The following is a 23,932-nucleotide window of genomic DNA, read 5'->3' on the forward strand; positions in this document are numbered from 1 at the left end:
AGATCCAAGGGAATGGGGCTTTGCAGCATAACTTCCCTTTCTCCCATGAATTGCATTAACAAGCTACTTTGTAGCACCAGCCAAGTACCAATGATCCCTGAAAGTCAGCTCTCTCTGGAACCGGAGTCCCTGTGGCATGGCTGATCTATATGGCCGGGGCAAATGCACTGTGCTACTTGCCCTGCATTTGCCTGTGCTGGATCTGTCTTGTGGATAAAAAGGACTTTGGTCTCCAGGGCTGTCAAGCCAGCACTAAAAATGAATAATGAAGGGAGCTGATGACTTGGCAGCCCTGCCCAAAAGGCTTTTAGAAGAAAAAAAAAATCCAATAAATTAACAAGCTGTTTAAGAGGATCAGTAAAGAGTGATGGGAACAGGCTCCAATGTGATCCAGCAATGAGGGAGGCTGGTTCTGCTCGCAGTCATTCTCTCTTTGTACAGTGGAGTTGCTCTGCATTTACACCTGTAGCAGTGAGACAGGAATCCCATCCCATGTGGGCAAAGTAAAGGGCGTGGTTCTGTCCCTCTCCCCTGCCCCTAAGCAATGCTGCGGCAGCATACAGGGGCTGAGCTGTGCAGCAAAGGGGTTGAGGGCGAATTTTCCCATTACAGGTATGGGATAGGGCTGCTGTAAGCAGCCACACACTGCAATCCTTGGCATAGTGAGGATACTGAGACCAGGGAAAGGGAATATCCATAACACAAGCATGCTGCTGTGCAGATGCTGGATGCTTCAGGCAATGGAGGAGCCCTCAAGCAGCTCTTAGGAAGCAGCTGGAAACTAGAGCACCACCTGGGCTGTTCTATTTAATAGCAGGGTCCAAACCACTAAAAAGCATGGAGGTAGCTCTGAGGATGCAGCTATGAAGTAAAGCAACCCCTCAGCTGCTGTAGTTTATACCAGGGGCCACTCAACCCCAGAAGGGTCCAGAATCTCAAGGGCACAGAGAATTCAAAACTATGTTAAGACCCCTTTGATTAGTGCTGTGACTTCTGGAGGTGCAGCCCCAAGTCCTTCCTTTACCTACCTGCCATATCGCACCCCAAGATTCCTCCTTTATATACCTGCCAAGACCTGAGACCAGGGTTTCATATTCATACTCCTCCCAGAGGTATTGCTAGCAGGGGTGCTGCTGGCAGCACACTCCCTGCAGCTTATATCAGTAACAGTATCAGCTGTTGCAAGGAAACGTATCTGACAGCTCTAGGTCTCAGGCATATGGCTGCTCACCTTGAAGTCAAGCCCTGGCTCTAACTAGGACACCTGTCAGCCTGTGGCCCTGACTGGGACACCGGATGTACTTCTGACTGTCCAGAGAGGCTGGGCTGTCAGGAGTGCATCAGAGCAAAGCCCAGGTGGTAGAGCTGGGCTGGAGAAAGGACACCTGATTATTTGCAGTCTGTGAGAACCAGGCTGCACACTGGTAACAGCCCAGCATTATAGCGGACATGATGGTGATGATGATTAATAATTATAGTAGATATTCATAGAACATTGTAGGGACACTGGCTTAGTACAAATGTAGCAGCAGAGATACTGTCTGCCTTGCCCAGTGGAGGTGAGAAAGAGACAAGACCTAGGGCTGGAGAATGAGCGGAAGGACATTCCTTCTCCCTGGGGGAGAAGAGAGGGTGAAAGAAGGCTTTTGGGAAGACTTGGGGTGCAAGGAGAGGTTTGCAGCAGGTGAGAAGAAGATGCCTGGAAGGCAGGAAGTAGAGAGAGTCTCAGGGTTTGGGGACAGGAATATGAGGAGCTGAGGACAACAGGAGGCAGCTGCAGTAAAAGGTGAAGGTAGGGAAGGAGATGCTGGACCTAGAAGAGTGCCTCTGCAGCAGTGGGGTAGGGGAAAAGAGAAGACTGCTGGAAGAGGGTGGAGCTGTCATTAGAGCAGGCACCCATGGGTTAGTCTTCAGGGGAGAAAGTTACAGTGATGAAGGAGAGGGAGCAAGTTCTGGGAGGAGTTCAGCCATGATAATAGCACAAGACGCTTGACACTGTGCTGCCTGGTACGCGGAGTTAGACAAGGGGAAGTGAGAGGCCTCCTGGTGCTCACAGCAGGACAGAGGGCAACCATAAGGACTGAAAAGGGAATGCTACAGCGAGGCTTCTGAGTGCAGACAGACCCTGGAGTTCCTTCTGGCTTCCCGAGGCTACTAACCAGGTCCTTCTGCGTCCTCGCTTGGACCCAGCTGTCATGGAGCAGGATGCTGACTGCCTGACAGATCCTGTTCTGAGAGTTGTGGGCAGGAGGGAGCTATTACATCGGTAACAAAATGAAGGCAGGTGACCAGGGCTGTAGCCCTGGATGCTGACTTAAAGGAGGGGCAGAAAAATAGCAGCTGCCATGCAGCTGCACAGTCACATCATGGGCATCAGCAGCCAGAAGTCATTGGTCCCCCCCTGCATGGCCTCTGACCCTGGTGCCCAGCTGCCCTGCCCCACTTCTGTACTGTGCACTAACAAACCTAGACTAAATGATGCTCGTGTTTCCCATATACTGTAAAAGGAAATCTGGTTTCAAACATCACTTTCATTCAAATAAAAACATACACCTGTACACAAGCAGCTGCCCCTGCCATGGCTCTTCAGTACAGCTAGAGCCCTTTCAGATCTATTGCACAGCTCTCTACTACTCTCTCTCTCAAGAAGTAATAACATTTGCTAGTAGCCATAGTAGGCTACTTATCCAGTGATGGATGAGTCATTGGAGGGTGATAAGGTACACGTATCTGCTGTATGTTATATAAATGTTTCTGTTCCTATTAGGATTTTGTAAATCCTGTTGCAAAATCTGAATACTAGATTTTAAACTGGCCACCTCCTGTCTCTTTAACAAGCATTTAAAATATAGCAGTGTAAAAACAGATCATGTGCTTGGAACGAGGAGATGGTAACAAAACTGGGAAGGAACTGCACCCCACGGGCTGCAGATCAGCTGCATTCTTCTTCCACGCTGGTCCAGTTACTCAGAGACAAGGTCTAGCTAGCCTACAGTGCAGCACACTCCTCTGCAGAGGGCAGAGGTAGTGAGTGGCTGCAGAGGAAGGCAGCTCTGAAAGCACGTCCCATCCTAGACAATCACAGCCCTACTCGGGCACCTGAGTGTATTTCATGGTGCTGTCACCTTTTACAGCAGTGATATTATATTCATTCCCATACAAGCTAAGCTGGAGGCAGAGGGGGAGAGAATGGAGCACAGCGCAAGGGAGAGAGAGATGGAGGGAACAAGACAGATAAGGAGAAGGACAGAGATAAGGGCCATAATTCTTCTCTTGCAGGATGCATCTGTGGGAGTTTCTTGTCAATGGGGACTGCCTGTATGTCTGGGGGGTGGGCTTGGCAGGGAGTGTCAGAAAGCAGAGGGAAACAGATACATACTGTGGGATGAGATGGAGACAGTGAATGAGGGAGATGGAGGATGAGTGATGGGGAAAGAGGGAGAAAATGAAAGAAAGAGGGGTAATGGAGAGAGAGCAAACATGAGAATGGGGAAAGAGAAGGATGGAGAAAAACAGCAGAGAAAAGGGGGGAGAGAGGGAAAGATGGCTGGTCTGAGAGCGGGTGAGTCATTTAATGGAGAGGGAGAGGGAAGCGCCACTTTGTGCAGGGCAGGGTCCTGCTCTGCTACTTCTCCTCCTCCATGCTGACATGAGGGAGTGCACATTGCACACAATGGTGGGCCTCAATATTTGGGTTGGGGGATCACTCCCAAGGTATTTCTGGGCTCACCTCCCCTTTTCCTGATCTCCCAGGCTGACCACAGCTGCTCACAATCCTGCTGCATCCATTAGTGGGAGGTAGTACCCATGTGGTATAGCCCCAGCAGGACTGTGATGGCTGCCTCCCTTTGGTGGGCTTTCCGACTTCCAAGCCAGGGTTGAATTTACCACATGACTTGAAAGCAGAGGAGATAGGATCAGAGGCAGCACAGACGGAAAGAAGGGTGATGGGAAAGGGCTGAAAGAGGAGAGAGAAAGGAACCTGAGGGGATGGGGGGGATCTTGGAGGGCATACGAAGCTCCCCGCCCTGCACAGCACAGCTCTGTCCTGCCTTGCCATCCATAGGCCCCTGGAAGATGCTGCCTGAAACAGAGGTGGGACCCGGAAAGTTCCCAAGACCTATGACAGTCCCGAGAAGAATGAGAGGACAGGGCTTACCATCCATATCCAGCCGCTGGATGATGACCTCCAGCTCCACCTCATTGGGCATGTAGCCCAGAGACCTCATGGCTGTGCCCAGCTCCTGCTTGGAGATGAAGCCATTCCCATCACGGTCGAACACCTTGAAGGCTTCCCGGATTTCTGCAGGGAGGGAGGAGAGCAAATATGCTCAGCAGCTGGTTTGCCCCATCATGCACCATAGTCCTGGCTCTGACCCCAAGGAATAAGCACAGACATGAAACAAGATTCCCTCCTCCTCCCCAAAGCAAATCAGACCCGGCTGCCAAACTCACTGGAAGAATCAGCTGCCTTGTCTGGGTAGTATCTCCCAGTGGGAAAGCACAGCTTCATCTTGGTGTCTTCTATTCACGGAGGACTCTCACTCAACTCCCATACCAGCCTTTAATGGATTGAATCCTCCCAACCTTTCTGTGCAGAATGAGCCATTCTTCTCATTACACAGATGGGGAAATAAAGTGAAGGGAATCTCCCAGGTGGCAAGGGAAGTCTGTGGCAGAGTAGGGAACTGAACTGAGGTCCTGAATTGAACAAAGTCCAAGGTGAGTTTCCTTAAACCTCCCTTCTTCTTTGAATGGCATTCTGTCTACAGCAAGTACATGCCATTAGAAAAACATTTTCTAAAGAACTAAGCCACCAGTCTTAAAAATTATTCCGGCAGCCATGACTTGGCTGGACTGGGCACAATAGTAGCATTGTCACAATGATTTCTGTCAAATCTTCTTGCAAGTGTTGGATTCCCTGGTAGTTTAGTATATTAATTGCCTTTTGCCAATAGCCAGCACCTGCCATTTAGATGCAGACCATTGAAATAGTCTTATCACATTTTAATAGATTCATTTCTAAAAACATAGAGCAGTGTCCATGTTGTTCCACCTGCACCTGGTGGAGTTCTTAAATGAAGAGTGAACAACATTTTGAAAAATAAAGTCTATGTGACTTTTCAAACCATGAGCACCCAACACCCACAGCCTGCACCAGCTGGCTTTGACAGAACCCTTTATTCTATGTACATGAGAGCTGATAGGAAACAGATATATCAGACCCACAGCAAGGCGACCAATTCCCAGATCTAGGTGTCCTTCTGTGTAAATTTTAGAGGAAAGTAAAAATAGGACTAATAAAGGGAATTAGATCTCATCATTTTTAGCAGTATAGAGCAGCTTCTTGGGTCCGATCATTCAGCTGCAATGAGCAGGCCCTTAATGCATAAATTGTAAAACATCTGCCTAGGAGGGTCCAGATCATTGTCCCTATTTTACAAATGGGTAAACTGAGGCACCAGGAGGGAAAGTGACATGTCCAAGGTCGTGCAGTAAGTTGATGGCAGAGCTGGGGGCGCCCTGTAGGTCTCAACACTCTTAGCCATGCATGATGGCTTCAGTCCAAACTTTTTGTTGTTTAGAAAGGGCTTTGTAACAAGGCCTAATTTGTAAGGAGAGCAGGGGCTAAAGCAGCCAGGTGGTTATGTGACACATACAGGACCCATCAGGACCCATCATTTTGGAGGGCAGAACAAAGGCACAAATGCTCTGTGGGAGCTCTCAGGCTTGGAGGAAGTTGGCCTTAGCTGGAGAGCTGTGCCGCAAACACAATGTGTGTGAACACAACGACACCCTCCTCATTCCATGCAGGCGATTAAGTTTGTAGGCAGCGTTATGTCTTTACTTAACTATCAGCCTCCCTATCTCATCAGCTGCTCTCTGGGCACTTGTCTGTAATTATCTCTCATTTCCCATTACTGTTATTCTAATTAATAACTAGACATTGCATTTCTAGAGCAGGGACATGCCCAAAGGACTCCCAGGGAATCTGCTAAGGAGAAGAGAGAGAGAGAGAGAGAGAGAGAATGTGTGTGTGTGTGTGTGTGTGCTTGCACGCACACACGCGTGTGCACAGGAGATCAAGCGAATTAATGGGACTGCCTGGTATTTGTATGTGGGTGTCAGCATGACATGAGAATGAATCTGTGTCCATGTGTGAGAACGAGTGAATATTTGCATGGAGGTGTATGTGTTTTGATGTACTTTGTGTGCACAAGGGAGTCATGTGCCCGTGTAAAGATGTGTACGCAGGGGTGAGTGTATGGGCACTAGCAGTGCATTTGGCATCTGACCTCCCTTCTCTCCCTGACTGCCATCACACCCCACAAATGCCAGGCCAGTGGGGTCAGTCACCTTGGAGAGATTATAGTATCTCTCACACCTCACCCTGTTGGACCCTGAGCCTTCTGCTCTGGTACATAGGCTCAGAGCAACATAGAGCTGCATCCACCTGCCAGTTTGTAGGGCTTGAGAGGAAAGAGGATGCATTATAGGCACCCAAAGGGGACTGACATTTCAGTTTGGGCCTTGGGAGAGAACTCTCAATCACCTTAGATCTCTTCCTACCTGTGGCTCTCTCACCTGATCCTGGTGATACACCACACTTATATTCAGGTAGCAGTTCCCCTTGCCCCTTTCCTGCCCCTTTCTCTCTCCCTACCCACACCAGCACACTTATGAACTTCTTCCCTATCCTCTGTGCCTTCCTCACCCTGTGCCCTTCCTCCTTCTCTCTCCTGCTAGCTCCTTTCTGCCTTCTGTACCCTTCCATCACATCTGCTTTTACTCCCTTGGCCTGCTGGCCCATGCCCTCTCCACAGCCTAGTTCCTCTGTAGCCTTCCAGCACAGCTCCCACCCTCTACCCTGTCTACTCAGCTGTCGGAGAGGCAACTCCCCTGCAGTACACACAAGGGCTGGGAACTCTATACCCAGAGTAGAGCATATACATTATATAGAGATGGCAGCACCTTCATCCAGCTGAGTGGCTTTCAAGCACATCAGCACCTGCATCCAGCCTGGATCCCCAGGGACACCGAGTGCTCCGAAGGCCATGATCCCACCTGTTACAGAAGTTCTGCCCCCTTGGGAAGGTGACTTTGAGGAAGGAGCAGGTGATGATCCAGGGATGAGTCAAGCCTCATCCCGAGGATTTCCCTCTGGGAGAGACAGTCCTGACTGGCCACTTAGGACCCCGGGCACGTGGGAATGGGGATGTGCTGGCATGGCCAGTGAGCACACACAGTTATAGCTCCCCTCAATTACTGTTTCCATAACCATAAATGTCGATAAGAAGAATTATACCAGGTTCTCAGGGAAAGAGATTCAGATACCAACCTACACTGCAAGGTCTTTGCCTTGACTCCTTCCTGCCTGGACTACAGCAGGGAATCTCGGTGGCTCATTTGCCACCGAGACGCAACAGCAATCCTGGTTCTGTCACAGCCCAGCATGTGGGAGCCTCCAGCAACAGCACATGACTGCATTGCTCTGCTATAGCACCTGGGCACCTCCTGAACTGAGGCAGGACTGTATCCCCTCTACTGTTTCGCAGTGCAACACCCAGGCACCACAGCACTGAGGCATGACATCACATCCATGATAACCCAGGAGAGCATCCACCACTGAGACACTATTGCATCCTGGAGCTTTATGGTCCCTGCTTCACAGCCAGAAGAGCCCAGACAGATCTGAATGGAAAATGGCATCTGTTTCATGAAAACAGCTGAGGTTTCAGATTTTGTTTTTGTTCTGTTGAAAGGTGGTCCATAACCACAGGATGGCCAGGGACCAGAGGCTGCTTTGGGATGAAGAAGGGCCAGATGCAAGTCCTTCTTTTCCCTGATTAAAGCTGCTGATTGTAAGCACATGGCAGTGACCACGTCCAAGGTGAGTACACTGCTCACTAGGCTGTAGTCACTGCCATTTACCCAATAAATATGTAAGGGTTTACACTAAGTAAACAGCTCTAAGAATGGTTCCAAGACAGATCTAATAGCCCTGTGACTAAAGTGATATGGGGTATCCAGGTTCAAATCCTGGCCTCTCTTAGCAGAGCTGTAACTCCCGCTGCTTTGGGGATTGCCTTAACCACTTGGCTATTCTGTGTCTTGACCTCATCTTTCTCCCTCTCTGGCTTTTCTAGAGGGAAGAAAAATGAAAGAAAGTAAAAGAGCAAATAAATCAAGTGAGAAATTGGCCATTTGAAATAAAGAGGAACATAAACATAAATTAGAAGTTGCACAATGTGAGCCTTCAGCTCTCCCTCTTTCAAGGGAATTCAATGCTGATGGAAGATGCTGGATTCACAGCCCCGAGCCCATGTCCAGGGAACAGGTACAGCATGGATAGCAGCTACACATTTCCACTCCCATCCGCGAAGTGCTGCACAACACCGCAAGACTCATGCTAGGGATGAAAGGGCTTCATGAATGTAAGTAACCAGTATTGCAGATCGTGGGCATCAGTGACCTTGAGGCAGAGTGCTGGACTAGAATCAGGGCTGTCCAACTGGTGGCCCACAGACTCCCACCATGGCCTCCCCAGGGTTTGGATGCTGCTCCTGGCTATCTGTTGACTGCTCCTGTTTATGCTGTAAACACCCTCCAGCCCCCTTCCCCGGCCACCAGAGTCTCCAGGCTTCCTCTCCTTCCTCCAGCTTCTGCTTCCTGCCATTACCCTGGAGGGGGAAGTGGGATGTGGTCTGTGGCCACTCAGAAGTTGGACAGCCCTGGACTAAAGATCTCTTGAGGTCTCTTCTAGCTCCGTTTGCTACTATCCCTTGGTGTTAAGGGAATCAGCTAAAAAACCTACCCACTCATTATCACTGCAAGCAGAATTTGAGTTTGACTGGAAAAAAAAAAGGGTGATTCTAACCATTAGCAACCCATCAATGTCTGCAATCCTAAACACTACACATATGAAGAAAAAAAAATCACTAGGGCAAGTAGAGCAAGAAACTGTGAGCAATTAAGCAGAATGGGTTATAAAGGAACAAATCTTGCTATGTAAGCTTGATTGTTTGCTTTTAATATAATGGCAAATTAGTCGATGAAGAGAATGCAGCTCCTATAATACAGAAGGATTTCAGTAAAATGTTTAACAGAGCCTCTCATGAAATGTTATCTGTAAAATGAATTTGGCTTGGTTAAGAGTGCTGATACAGACTAGAAACTTGGTTGAGGGACTGTAAGCCAAAGGTAGCATTTGAATGGTACTAGACTGAACCACATGGAGGTGTCTGCTTGAGCATGGCAGTGATCTTATGAAGATCTCATTTAATATCTTCATGAATGACCTACATAAATACAAAGTTAATTTTTATGCTTCAGGACAGAGAGAGGGGAATCATTTTCATACCAGATGAGGGCTGTGAGAATGAAGGGCTTGACCCTTCTCTTCCTGGTCAGTCTAACTTATTCTTGCCCTTTGCAGCAAACTGATGCAACAGAACCTGAGTGTAAAGTTCAATGGACTGCATTCAGTGAGGTCTACACTGGTAAAAGTTACACGCTGAAGGGACTGGGGGAAGGTGTAAGTGACAGCATAGCTTTTAAAAAGATGTCTCACTTGGACTGAAGGGCTCCCATTGATGGAAATTCCATGACACCCTTAGGTAGGTAAGGTCACCCCTGAGCCTGCGCTTTTCCAGGCTGAAGAGTCCCATGGCTCTCAGCCTCTCATCATAGCACCAGTTCTCCTGCCTTTTGACCACACACGTGGCTCTCCTCTGGACTCTCTCAAGCTTTTCTCCACATCCCTTTTAAATTGTGGAGCCCAGAATTGGATGCAGTACTCCAGCTGCGGCCTCACCAAGGCTGAGTACAGCGGGAGGATGACATCCTGAGATTTGCTTGAGAAGCATCTATGGATGCAAGCCAGGCTTTTGTTTGTTTTACCAGCTGCAACATCGCATTGGTGGCTCATGTTCATCTTGTGTTCAATCATGACCCCCAAGTCCCTTTCAGCCATGGTGCTAGCAAGTGTAGCACTGCCAAACCTATAAGTGTGATGTGGGTTTTTTTTCCCAAGGTGGAGTACCTTGCATTTTTTGGTATTGAATGTCACCAGGTTTTTAGCCACCCATTTTCTGAGCCTGTTGAGGTTGGCCTGGATCACCAGCCTATCCTCAGTTGTGAATGCTTTACCCCAGAGTTTGGTGTCATCAGCAAACTTGGCCAGTCCACTTCTGACACTAATGACCACATCATTAATAAAGATGTTGAAGAGTGCAGGTTCAAGGACGGAGCCTTGGGGGACACCACTGGTCATGGTGCACCATGATGATTTACTTCCATCAATTACTGTGAAGAACTGGAGACTACTTACCCAGGGTGGTTCCCCGCCCAAGAGCACATGCCCAGCTGGAGCAGTGTGGCCACACTACAGTGGGAGCTCCTGATCTGCCCCGGCTTGACTTTACCACCTCGCCAGGTGAGGGGGATTGGCATAATTAAGCGGCTGGGTCTATTTCCAGGACGGAGAGGGGAACCAGGTGGGAAGTGAGTGAATGGACAGGATGACACGGGCAGGTAGGGTGGTAGCCATCCGCTGCCCAAAACTGAAGTCCCCAGGAATGGGGCAAGAGACCGATCTGGTCTTACAAGCTTGGAGGAGCTCTCACAAAAAAAAGAGAGAGAGAAGAAAAAGAGGCGCTTTCATTGTTGTGGGTTTTTTGTGCTAATTGATCTCTGTGGGAGGTCAATTAAGCCGGTGCAGCAGCAGTTACAAAGGAAGGAAAAGAGCCCCACTTATCCACAACTCGGGCAGCTAAATGTCTGGGGTGAAGACAAGTAAAGAGAAGGGTTGCATTGAGTCCCTGCAGTTGGGGAGGGAACTTGGCATTGATGACAAGTTTTTTTTCTTTTTTTGATTCCCGTTTTTTTTTCTTTTTGTGCCGGAACTGGACCTGGCAACATGAACTAGGTGCCAGTCATTGTTGGGTCGGGGAGTCACCACCCCTCCCCGCCTTTATGCAAACCACCAAAGTCGTGGCAGGAGAGATACGAGCGAGAGAGAGAGAGAGAGAGAGAGAGAGAGAGAGAGAGAGAGAGAGAGAACCAACCCAACCATGCTGACTGGGGTCAGCACGTGAAAGGAATGTCAACTGGGTGCAGTGGTGTGCGTCCGTACTTGGTGATCACCTGACAATTACCACTCTCTGGGTTTGACCTCGGAGACAAATCCCCAGCCATCAGACTGTGATGTAGCTGAGGCTACAGTTGGCCAATTTTTCCATGAGATCACGGGACACCAGATCAAAGGCTTTTTTAAAGTCCAGATATATGACATCAATCTCTTCTCCCTTGTCCAGGTGATATATCACCTGATCATAGAAGTCAGGACCCTCTGCTACATGTTGGTGACTTCCAGCCTGAAAACCCACACTGTCAGGGTTTATTTTCTTATGTCACAAAGATCAGAATCCCTAATCAGGCAGGCCAGCTAGGGCTAATTGCCTTGGCAGCCTAGGCTGGATTCCCAATTGACTGCTGGAGTGCAGTCACCCATTTAGTTCCACCTATGTCAGCAGACTCCAAGCCAGTCAACAGTTCTGACCTAGTCTGCTGTGGTCAGCCATCTGGTTCCTGACCCTGGTTCTGGCTTGTTTCTGGATTGTGGCCTTGGATTTCCCTGAGGATCTGTTTCCTGGCTCCTGACCCAAGTATGGCTCTGTTCTCAGACTTCACCCTGTGGATTGTCCCTCTGATTTGGTAACTGAGCATCTGATACCTGGATCCTGACCCTGGCCTTTATTATGGACTCTACTCCTGGATTTCCCTCAAGCCCTAGTAATTTGGCTCTTGAAATCTGACTGGCCCCTGCCCCCACCATTCTTAGTGGCATAACCATTAGGCAAGACTGCCTAAGACCTGGTCCTGTATGATCAACCCCATATTGGATGATGTGGTAACCTGCTCAGAACCAGCAGGACCAGAAGAGCAGTACCCAGCTTGCAAGATGTCTAGACTCTCTAGAGCCCTAAACTGAGCAGACCCACCTGAGCACTGAGCAGTTTCCACAGACTGAGACAACCCAACCTGGAGGAAGTGGCAAAAGCTGAACATGGTGAGACTGAGGCAATGCTGGTAGGAGGAGGAAAAAGCTATGAAGACTTTCCCCTCCTACTCCATCCCCTGCTCTTGAGGGAACCTTTCTGTTAGTTGCGAGTTCAATTGCTGCCTCAGGATCCTGCCAGATCTTCTGTACTGCTGGCTCCCCAAATACCAGGGTAGCACAAAATGCCAGCACTTCCCTCTGTGCCTGGCCAGACCACCACACCCCATCCTGTCAGACACAGTTTTGGCCACAGTGAACTGCACAGCTGGGGCCTCCCAGCTCATCTGTTGCAATGCAGTGTCAGGATGAAGTCCCATGCAGTGAGAAACCAGGACCAATGCAGCTGCCAATCTGCTTTGTAACAGCCCACTGCCACAAGCACAAAACTCCATCCCTCAACACCCTGGACTTGCTCTCCACTGAATACTGGATTGCTAAACCAAGCAGCACACACAAGTACAGCCCAGCCTAGACCGACGACGAACAGAACAAATACCCAGGTAACAAACAGGGGCCAGGGCAGTACTGAGATTAGGGGGCCAGTGCACACATCTTCAGGAGGCCTCAAATGCCTCTACACAAACGCTCATAGTATGGGGAACATGCAGGAGGAACTTACCCTCCTGCTAGCTGACACCAACCCAGACATAGTGGGGCTCACAGAAACACGGTGGGACCCGATGCATGACAGGGCAATGAATATCAAGGGCTATAGGCTGTACAGGAGGGACAGGACAGGGAGGAAAGGCGGGGGTGTGGCACTCTACATCAAGGAGGAATACACATCCTCATCAAGTAGCACGAGGTCAGAAGAGGGGCACACTGAAGTGCTCTGGGTCAGCTCATGGAGGAAGTTAGGTCAAAGGACGTGGTCATCATGGGTGACCTGAACTTTCCAGACATCTGCTGGGAAGAGCAGTCAGCCAGGTCTGACCGCTCACATAGGTTCCTAGCTGAAATATAGGACCTCCATCTAACCCAGGAGATGCACAGCCCCACCAGGGGAGGCGTCTTGTTGGACCTGGTGCTGGCCACAGGTGACGACCTGGTGAGGGGGCTGTGGGTGCTCGACCACCTGGGCGACAGCGATCATCGCCTGCTGGAATTCACCATCCAGCGCAAGGTGGCAAAGGCCTGCAGCAAGGCAGCAGCCCTGGACTTCAGGAGGGCAAACTTCAATGAGCTAAGGAGAATAGTCGGGGAGGCACTGAGGTCCCGGGGGGGAGAGGAGCCAGGTGTCCAAGGAGACTGGTTGCTCCTTAAGGAGATGATCCTCCAAGCAAAGGGAGGTAATCCCATCATGGATCAAAGGGAGAAAGAGGGCGCAAAAGGCCCCATGGCTCACCAAAAGTATCCAGGAAGGTCTAGCTAAAAGGGAGGTGTACACCCAATGGAAGGGACGGGCCATCACCAGGGAGGACTATACCTTGGTTGCTTGGGGCTGCAGGGGGGCAGTCAGGAAGGCCAAGGCGGAGATGGAACTGGGACTAGCTACCCAGATCAAGGACAACATGAAGTCCTTTTTTAAATACATAGGGGGCAAAAAGAAGGTACCGGGTAATGTGGGGCCCCTGCAAGACGCACTAGGAAATTTGGTCATCACACCAGATGACAAAGCTAAACTTTTTAACAATTTCTTTGCCTCTATTTTCCTGAGCAGGAACCAGATCAGGCCCCCTACTGCCCCCCTCCTCAGGCCCCAGGGGAGGTGCACCTAGGCCAAGGGTCAGTGAGGACCTAGTCAGGGAACTTCTGGAGGACTGGACATATTTAAATCAGCAGGTCCTGACAATCTCCACCCCAGAGTGCTGAGGGAATTAGCTGAGGTCATTGCGTGACCCCTGGCACAGCTTTACAAGCACTCACGGTGCTCTGGTGTGGTGCCAGAGGACTGGAAGAGGGCCAGCGTGGTTCCCATTTTCAAAAAAGGGAGGAAGGAGGACCTGGGAAACTATAGGCCAGTTAATTTTACCTCGATCTTGGGTAAGTTTTTGAGAGAATTATTCTGGCACATGTCCATGAGGGGTCAGCAGGGGATTGCATGCTTAGAGGCAACCACCATGGGTTCATTAGAGGCAGGTCCTGTCAGACCAACCTGGTGGCCTTCTATGACCAGGGCACAAAATCCTTAGATGAAGGGGTAGCAGTGGATGTAGTCTTTCTGGACTTTCGGAAGGCCTTTGACACTGTCTCTCACCCTGTTCTCATTAAAAACCTGGAGGACTGTGGTGTCGACACCTACAGTCAAATGGGTCGCCAACTGGCTGGAGGGCCACACCCAGAGAGTGGTGGTGGATGGGTCATTTTTGACTGGGAGGGATGTGGGCAGTGGGGTCCCCCAAGGCTCGGTCCTTGGGCCCGCACTGTTCAACGTCTTCGTTAGTGACTTGGACGAGGGGGCAAAAAGCACCCTGTTCAAATCTGCAGACGACACTAAGATGTGTGGAGAAGTGGGCATGCTAGATGGGAGGAATAGGCTCCAATCGGACCTAGACAGGTTGCAGGGGTGGGCAGATGAGAACAGGAAGGGATTGAATGCTGACAAGTGCAAGGTGATACATCTGGGGAGGAAGAACCAGCACCATACCTACAGGCTGGGGAACTCCCTTCTCATCATTGCAGAGGCAGAAAAGGATCTTGGAGTCATCATTGATGCCAAGATGAACATGGGCTGGCAGTGTGGGGACGCAGTCAGGAAGGCCAACCGCACCTTTTCATGCATCCACAGATGCATCTCGAGCAGGTCCAGGGAGGTGATCCTCCCCCCTATGCAGCACTGGTCAGGCCACAGCTGGAGTACTGCGTCCAGTTCTGGGCGCCGCACTTCAGGAGGGATGTGGACAACATTGAGAGGGTCCAGAGGAGGGCCACTTGTATGATCAGGGGACAACAGGGCAGGCCTTATGAGGAGAGGCTACAGGACCTGAGCCTGTCCAGCCTCCACAAGAGAAGGCTGAGGAGGGATCTAGTGGCCTGTTACAAACTAGTCAGAGGGGACCAGCAGGCATTGGGCAAGTCCCTGTTCCCCCGAACACTGCCAGAAGTGACCAGGAGTAACGGTCACAAGCTGGCAGAGGGTAGATTTAAGCTAGATATCAGGAGGTGCTACTTCACGGTCAGGGCAGCTAGGATCTGGAACCAACTTCCAAGGGAAGTGGTGCTGGCTCCTACCCTGGGGGTCTTTAAGTCAAGGCTAGACAATCACCTTGCTGGGGTCGTTTGACCCCAGTACTCTTTCCTGCCATGGCAGGGGGTTGGACTTGATGATCTGCTCAGGTCCCTGACCCTACCAACTATGAAACTATGAACAGAATCCAGCCCACGGTCATGATGGCCCAGGCCCTCCATTGGGCTGGTCCTGCTGCCTGAGAGATCTCTCTTCCTCTATGACCACTCTCACATGTGTTCCTCTGCAGAACAGTTTTATACTGGGATGAAAACACAACAGCAACCTCAGCAAAGAGGGAAAAGGGCACAGCTGTATTGCAACTATACTCAGTCCAATCACACAGCTTCATCCCTTACTCCTATTCTGAGCTACAATACCTGGATAACTGCACCAAAGGACAAGACCAAAGGTTGATAGGTTGGAAGACTACATATCTTCTCCTTAAAAGCCAAATTACATACTTGAGAAATCTAAAGACACAATTTATTTTCTATCTAATCTCTGGGGAGGTTTTACTAAACTAGTCTGGCTTCCAGCTGTTTCTGAGGGTGTTCAGGGATATTGCTGGCATGCGCATTTCATAAAATCAAAGGGTTGGGAGGGATCTAAAGGCTATTTTGTCTACCCTTTCTGCATTAATATAGGATAAGCTGCTCCTATACAACCTTAAAAACCTTTGGTGAAGAAGGTTCCTGTAGGTTGCTTTGCTCCTGCAGGAATATTGTACAATGTGGGACAATTGTAGACCTTGTAAAGGAACACCTTGAGAGGCTGGACACCTTCAAGTCAGCTGGTCCTGACAGATTACTTAAGGAGCTGGCAGGCATCATAGCCCAGCCACTGGCAAGGATATTCGAGAACTCGTGGTGCTTAGGTGAAGTACCTGAAGATTGGAAGAAGGCCAATGTGGTGCCCATCTTCAAGAAATGGAGGAAAGTAGACCCAGGGAACTACAGGCCAATCAGCTTGACCTCCATCTCTGGGAAGATTTTGGGAAAAATTATCAGAGACCATTCTTGACAAGCTGGCCTATGGCAATATCCTGAGGGACAGCCAGCACGTGTTTGCTGTGGGTAGGTCTTGCCTGACCAGACTCATCTCCTTCTATGACCAGGTGACGTATCACTTGGACCAGGGAGAAGAGATTGATGTCATATAGCTGGACTTTAAAAAAGCCTTTGATCTCATGTCCCATGATCTCCTTGTGAAAAAATTGGCCAGACTGCAGCCTTGGCTACATCCCGGTCTGATGGATGGGGAATCAGCTCTGAGGTTGGACCCAGAGAGTAGTAGTCAGGGAAGTGAATCATCATGGCGCTCTGTGACCAGTGGTCTCCCCCAAGACTCTGTTCTTGGACCTGTTCTCTTTAGCATCTTTATTAATGATGTGGACACTGGTGTCAGAAGCAGACTAGCCAAGTTCGCCAATGACACCAAACTTTGGAGTAGAGTGTCCACACCTGAGGATAGGCTGGTGATCCAGGCTGATGTTGATAGGCTTGAAAAGTGGGCAGGTAAAAACCTGATGGCATATGATACCAAAAAATGCAAGGTACTCCACCTCGGGGGAAAAACCCCGCATCATGCTCATAGGCTTGGCAGTGCTACACTGGCTAGCACCACGGTCGAAAGGAACGGCGGATCCATGATTGACCACAAGATGAACATGAGCCACCAATGTGATGTAACAGTTGGTAAAGTGAACAAAACTCTGGCTTGCATCCATAGATGTTTCTCAAGCAAATCTCAGGATGTCATTCTCCTCTTGTACTTGGCCTTGGTGAGGCCGCAGCTGGAGTACTGCATCCAGTTCTGGGCTCCACAATATGAGAAAGGTGTGGAGAAGCTTGAGAGAGTTCAGAGGAAAGCCACGCACATGATCAAAGGGCAGGAGAACAGGCCTTATGAAGAGAGGCTGAGAGCCATGGGACTCTTCAGCCTGGAAAAGTGCAGGCTCAGGGGGGACCTGGTGACAGCCTATAAGTACATCGGGGCATGCATCAGGATCTGGGGGAACGCCTGTTCATCAGAGTGCCCCAAGGGATGACCAGGTCCAATGGTCACAAACTCCTCCAAGACCATTTTAGGCTGGACATATGGAAAAACTTCTTTACTGTCCGAGCACCCAAGGCCTGGAATAGACTCTCTCCAGAGGTGGTGCAGGCATCTACTCCGGTCTCTTTTAAGAAGCGTTTGGACACCTATCTTGGTGGGCTCCTTTGACCCTAGCTGACTTCCTGACCCTGGGGCGGGGGGCTGGACTCGATGATCTTCTGAGGTCCCTTCCAGCCCTAATGGCTATGAAATCTATGAAATCTAAATCTTCCAGTTCAGATGAAAATTCTTGCCACCAGACCACATAGCAAGCACAAGCCCAGTACTACCTTGGGTATCCATGAACCAGGTTGTCATCAAGACAGCAGACCAGCCCTACTAGGTCCTGTAACAGCTGGCTCATCCTCTTCTGAGTCCAGGTGCAGAGGATATTCTAAATAGTACGTGTCTGAATGTATATCTTCCCCATGGGAGATATGCTACATCAGCTACTGGTGGTGTTCCTAGCTGAGCATTCATTTCACAGATGCCTTGAGGACATGATTACCTCTTACACATGCTGTGTTTTTGGCTGCTTAGTTTGATGACTGTGTTGGCCTGTAGTGATGTGGCTGCTATCAGGCTGTTCAGGAGATCTGCTGTGGACTTGAGTTGACAATTGTTTTTTCTTTGACAACTAGTGTCAGGTATTGACACTGTCAGTGTTTCCTATGGGTTTATCAGGTTTCCACAATGTCTCTTGCTGCTTCTTGATGCTCTCAACCTGTAATACTGTAATGGCTTTTGAAGTGTTCAGCTAGTGTTGAACTGCAGCGTCTCCAACAAGTGACAGGCTCTTATGCCAAAAACAATATGATCACATATCATCTTATCATGAAACCTGCCTGTGAAATCAGAGCATTGTGCTAAGTCGCATAGGGCCATGAATCTTCAACAGATTCACTCTCTTCTTGAAATATGGAAGAGAACTTTTATATTTTAAATCCTGTAAACAAAGGTTAAGGAGGAGGAATCAAATATTTGACATACTCACTAATTACATTAGTACATGACTCTGCTTCCTCAGCCATCAAGTTGAAGGATGCCATGATGTCCTCAGACACGAGACTGATCAGATGTGTGAGAGAGCTGATGTGCCCCATTTTGGCTTGTTTCTCAGGCCTGGTACTTGCTTATATCCCTTGAATATTGCTTTCTACTTGGTTCAATTCTCATCAGCAAGGAAGGCAAGTTGTTCCAGAGCTGGTGATGGATAGACAGGAGCCTCAGTGCTAGCAGACACGGCTTACATATGGGTTCCTCTGTGAACTATGCAGGACTTGCACTGAATTTGCTGTCAGAGCTGCTACTCTTGCCCCATGCTGCCACCATGTAACATTTTCTCCTCTGGGGAACATTTTCTCCCCTGAGGAACAGCTCGTCTTGCAAGCAGCACAGCAGTAAACCCCAGCAGAGAGAGGAAAAGACACAGCTTTATTTCAACCAGTACAACCACCTGCTTCTCAGCAAAAGGAATCCCCAGTATCAGGATGGCTGTACTCTAGTGCACTGGTCTCCAAACTTTTTTCATCGTGCACCCCATCAGTAAAACATTTTTGAGCATGCACCCCCAATATATGTATATTTATATAAATATACATATAAATAGAAGTTCTAATATTTTCTTCCCGCACCTCAATGGATCTTCTTGCGCACCCCACTTTGGAGACCACTGCTCTAGTGAGCCCTCTAGTTAGAGCACAGATAAAGATTGGACCACTACTTTCCTTGACAGCAACACGCCACTGGACCAACAGGACTACTTCCAACAGGGGTAGGTTCATGTGTGAGGAGGATAAAATTCTCCTAGGAGCTGGGGATGGATGGTAGAGCTCTGGGGATAGACAGAAGAGACCATTGACGTCATTGGGATAACGGAGACCTGGTGAGACTCCACCCATGACTGGACCATGGGTATAGAGGGCTATACCCTGTACAGGAGGGATCATGTTGACAAAAGGGGCGGGGGTGTAGCTCTGTATGTCAAGGAAAGCTACATGTCCCTGCAAGCTGATGTTGGCAACCAGCATGGACAGCTAGAGACCCTCTGGGTAAAAATTTGTGGGGAATACAGCACAGGGGACACAACGGTGGGAGTCTACTACAGACCTCCCACTCAAAGTCCTGAGCTTGACCAGGAGTTCACCCGGGAACTGACTGAGGCCGCTTGCTCCAGGACCTTGGTTGTCATGGGTGACTTCAATTACCCAGACATCTCGTGGGAAGATCACTCAGCAAAATCTGAGCGGTCGCAAAGCTTTCTCTCGTGTGTGGATGACCTCTACCTGACTCAAGAAGTCTATGGGCCAACGAGAGGCAAAGCGCTGCTCGACCTGGTACTGGCTACGGGGGACGACCTAATCGGCGACCTAGTGATCGATGGGAAGCTGGGTGACAGCGACCATGAGCTGATCACCTTCACCATCCACCGTAAAGCTGGCAAGTCAGTCAGCAACACAGAAGTCCTTGACTTCAGAAAAGCCGACTTTGACAAGCTGAAGAGGCTTGTTAGTCAGGCCCTTAGGGACCATGACCACAGGGAGATGGGAGTTCAAGAAGAGTGGTTGCTTCTCAAGGAAGCGATCTTCAATGCACAAGCTAAATCTATTCCAACATGGAGGAAAGGCAGCAAGAAGGCACAGCAGCCCCCCTGGCTCTCCAGGGACCTAGCAGACCTCCTACGGCTAAAAAGGAAAGCCTACAAAGGATGGAGGACGGGATTCACCTCCAAGGAGGATTATTCTGCACTGGTCCGGTCCTGCAGGGAGCAAACCAGGGAAGCCAAGGCTGCAACTGAACTCCAACTAGCTCCAAGCATCAAGGACAACAAAAAGTCCTTTTTCAGATATGTGGGGAGCCGGAGGAAAAGCAAGGGCAACGTTGGACCCCTGCTAAACCAGATGGGGCAACTGACAACTGATGCCCAGGAAAAAGCCAACCTATTAAATAGGTACTTTGCGTCAGTCTTTCATCAGTCCCATGGGACGCCCATGCCTGCTATGGGACAGGGAGATCCGGGTGATGGGGATCCCCTACCCTCCATAAATGCTGACCTCATGAAGGAACATCTTGAGAAGCTGGATACCTTCAAGTCAGCCGGCCCTGACAATTTGCACCCCAGGGTACTCAAGGAGCTGGCGAGCATCATAGCCCAGCCCCTGGCACGGATCTTTGAAAACTCCTGGTGCTCTGGTGTAGTGCCTGAAGACTGGAAGAAGGCCAATGTGGTGCCGATCTTCAAGAAAGGGAGGAGAGTGGATCCGGCTAACTACAGGCCTATCAGCCTGACTTCTATCCTGGGGAAGATCTTAGAAAAGTTTATTAAGGAGGCCATCCTTGAGGGACTGGCCCAGGCTAACTTCCTAAGGGATAGCCAGCACGGGTTTGTTGCGGGTAGGTCTTGTTTGACCAATCTCATTTCCTTCTATGACCAGGTGACCTATCACCTGGATGAGGGAGATGAGATTGATGTCATATATCTTGACTTCAAAAAAGCTTTTGATCTGGTATCCCATGATCACCTCTTGGCCAAACTGGCCAGCTGTGGCGTTGGCTCCACCACGATCTGCTGGCTGGGAAATTGGCTCCGTGGTCGGACCCAGAGAGTTGTAATCGATGGCAGTCACTCATCGTGGTGCCCTGTGACCAGTGGGGTCCCTCAAGGCTCTGTCCTTGGACCCATACTGTTCAACATCTTCATTAATGATGTGGACATTGGAGTCAGGAGTGGACTGGCCAAGTTCGCCGATGACACCAAACTTTGGGGCAAAGCATCCACGCCAGAAGATAGGCGGGTAATCCAGGCTGACCTGGACAAGCTCAGCAAATGAGCGGACGAGAACCTGATGGTCTTTAACACCAAAAAATGCAAGGTTCTCCACCCTGGGAGGAAAAACCTGCAGCATCCTTATAGGCTCGGCAGTGCTAAGTTGGTTAGCACTACAGAAGAAAGAGACTTGGGGGTCATCACTGACCACAAGATGAACATGAGCCTGCAATGCGATGCTGCGGCTAGTAAAGCAACCAAAACGCTGGCTTGCATCCATAGATGCTTCTCGAGCAAATCCCAGGACGTCATTCTCCCCTTGTACTCGGCCTTGGTGAGGCCGCAGCTGGAGTACTGCGTCCAGTTTTGGGCTCCACAATTCAAAAAGGATGTGGAGAAGCTTGAGAGAGTCCAGAGGAGAGCCACGCACATGATCAGAGGTCAGGAAAACAGATCTTACGATGACAGGCTGAGAGCCATGGGACTCTTTAGCCTGGAAAAGCGTAGGCTCAGGGATGATCTGATGGCCACCTATAAGTTTATCAAGGGTGACCACCAGGATCTGGGGGAACATTTGTTCACCAGAGCGCCCCAAGGGATGACGAGGTCGAACGGTCACAAACTCCTGCAAGACCGTTTCAGGCTGGACATAAGGAAGAATTTCTTTACTGTCTGAGCCCCCAAGGTCTGGAACAGTCTGCCAGCGGAGGTGGTTCAAGCACCCTACATTGAACACCTTCAAGAGTAAATTGGATGCTTATTTTGCTGGGATCCTATGACCCCAGCTGACTTCCTGCCCTTTGGGCAGGGGGCTGGACTCGATGATCTCCCGAGGTCCCTTCCAGCCCTGATGTCTATGAAATCTATGAAATCTATGAAAATGTCTCACCACTTAATGCCAAGCTCATTTTTATTGAGCTGTCCCTTTCTAAATTCTTCTTAACACATGCACATACATTAAGTCAAGCATAAATGAGGAAACAAATCACTACCCCATAAAGCAAACAAGCTATTTCTCCTACAGGCTGTAAAGAAAGAGAAAGAGGGAAGGGGAACTTGCAAATTCCTGGGAGGTGTTCAGACATAGCAATGATGGTGGTGGCACTGATCTGGATGTATCAGTGAAGGGGTAGATGGTGAAAGTATCTTTTTCATACAAATTTACTGGATCTGGGCTTGCAATTCTACTAAAAGCCTTTGATCCCTTGTAGAAATTAAAACTGTTCAGAATCCTGTCCCAGAAAAATTTTACTCCTTCCAGGAAAGCACTTAGAAGCTGTACCATGCTTTCCAAATCAGGTGAGCATGAAAATCAATACTGCCTCTTGTCCATAAGCCCCAAGGAAAAGGAGTGAGGAAAGAACTGCATCCAAGTGTTGAGCCAATCCCAGTGTTGAATGTATATAGGTGTGATTTATGCCTTGGCTACTGGAATGGGGAGGCCTCATCCGTAAAGTCTCAATAAAGGCTCAGAGACTGATAAATCTTTGGTGCACTAATCTGCTGGACTCAGGACATCCTTTATAAATCAGGTGCTGTGCGCCAAGAATATGTACGTGTATGTACATGTCCAGCCTCACGTACAGCATTGGCTCCGTGCAGGCGTGTATGTGTGTATATCTTTTGTACATAATGTAGACCATTATACAAGGAAGGGTGCATGCTGGTGCAGTGAAAAGTGCAAATCCCAGCACTGAAACACATGGCCATGCTCTGAGCTAGCCCAGTGTAGTACACTTTCCATACTACTACATATACCTTGGCAAGGCATGGTGTCTGTACAGGGTATCTTCCAACAGGTGCACAGATGCGTTCAGGACTGCCCAAAGTCAGATTCCTTATCCAAGCAGTGCAAGCCAGTGAACCAAGCCACGTAGCTTTGCAATTGATTACCAGGATCATTAGTTGTTATGCAATATATTCTCATGATAATACATTCTTAAGTATTCCGCTGCAAGGCTCAGGTCTGAGTGTAGTGCACACTCCCCCGCTCCCCTAGCCTGTGCTGAGGCTGTGTCTGTACCACCAAGGTTTTCCCAGTCACTTTCCTCCAGCAACACTCTACAGTAACACAAATTATGTGCTCTACTTACATGTCTTTGATCTGAGAAATACTGGGAGATAAAGAATCAATTACAAGCAGCAACCACTCTGTGAAGTAAGCAGTGTTATATGTCCTATGTACCAGTATGGGTGTGCAACTCTGTGTGTGTGAGAGAGACATCTATTTAAAGAAAATGTTTGCATTTGCATAGCATTTCTTATCTACAAAGCTCACAGTGTTTTTCAAGGGCATATAAGTGGCATTACCATACTTTTATAGATGGAGAACAGGGGAAGCGACTTGTTCAATGGACAACAGTCAACCATAGACAGAGTCTGGAGCAGGACATAAGAATTCTGGCACCTGGCGCAGTTCACAAAAATCTCTCTGTACGCCTACCTCTCCATCTCTCTAGGAGGAAGGTTAAGGGACGTGAGAGTCTAAATCACTACATGGCAGCTGGTTTAAATCCTTTTTTAAGCATTTTTATTAACGTATAAAATTTAATGACCAAAATGAGAATTTTTTGCAGGGACTATTCACTGCCATTGATCTTTTTATTTTTTATCTCACTAAATTGAGAACAACATTTTTGGAATTGCAGTAAAAAGTTCAGTTCCGGGTTTGGGTTTTGCAAGCTTTTTTTTATTATCAAACTTGTACTGAAAAGAGCTTTTAAATGTGAACAGTTTATATTTTTCACTTTCTTTATTGGAAACATTTTCATGGGAAAGCCAGACAGTTTGGTAAGTAGCCCATGAAAATCATTGGCATTTTTTAACTTGGGGGCTTTTGAAA

General features: G+C 49.0%; 1 protein-coding gene across 2 annotated transcripts in view; it reads right to left on the minus strand.

Annotated features, from left to right (window-relative positions):
• Positions 1-23,932, minus strand: part of CABP7 (calcium binding protein 7) — a 90,411-nt gene that overhangs the window by 12,340 nt on the left and 54,139 nt on the right. For both annotated transcript variants that reach the window (XM_090063760.1, XM_090063759.1), the window contains exon 2: positions 4,160-4,303. In XM_090063760.1, the coding sequence (XP_089919886.1) occupies positions 4,160-4,303 (144 nt within the window). The remainder of the gene's footprint in view (positions 1-4,159; positions 4,304-23,932) is intronic.

This window comes from Crocodylus siamensis, chromosome 9 (genome assembly GCF_052110815.1).
Source record: "Crocodylus siamensis isolate JL-2025a chromosome 9, ASM5211081v1, whole genome shotgun sequence".
NCBI classification, from domain to species: domain Eukaryota; kingdom Metazoa; phylum Chordata; order Crocodylia; family Crocodylidae; genus Crocodylus; species Crocodylus siamensis.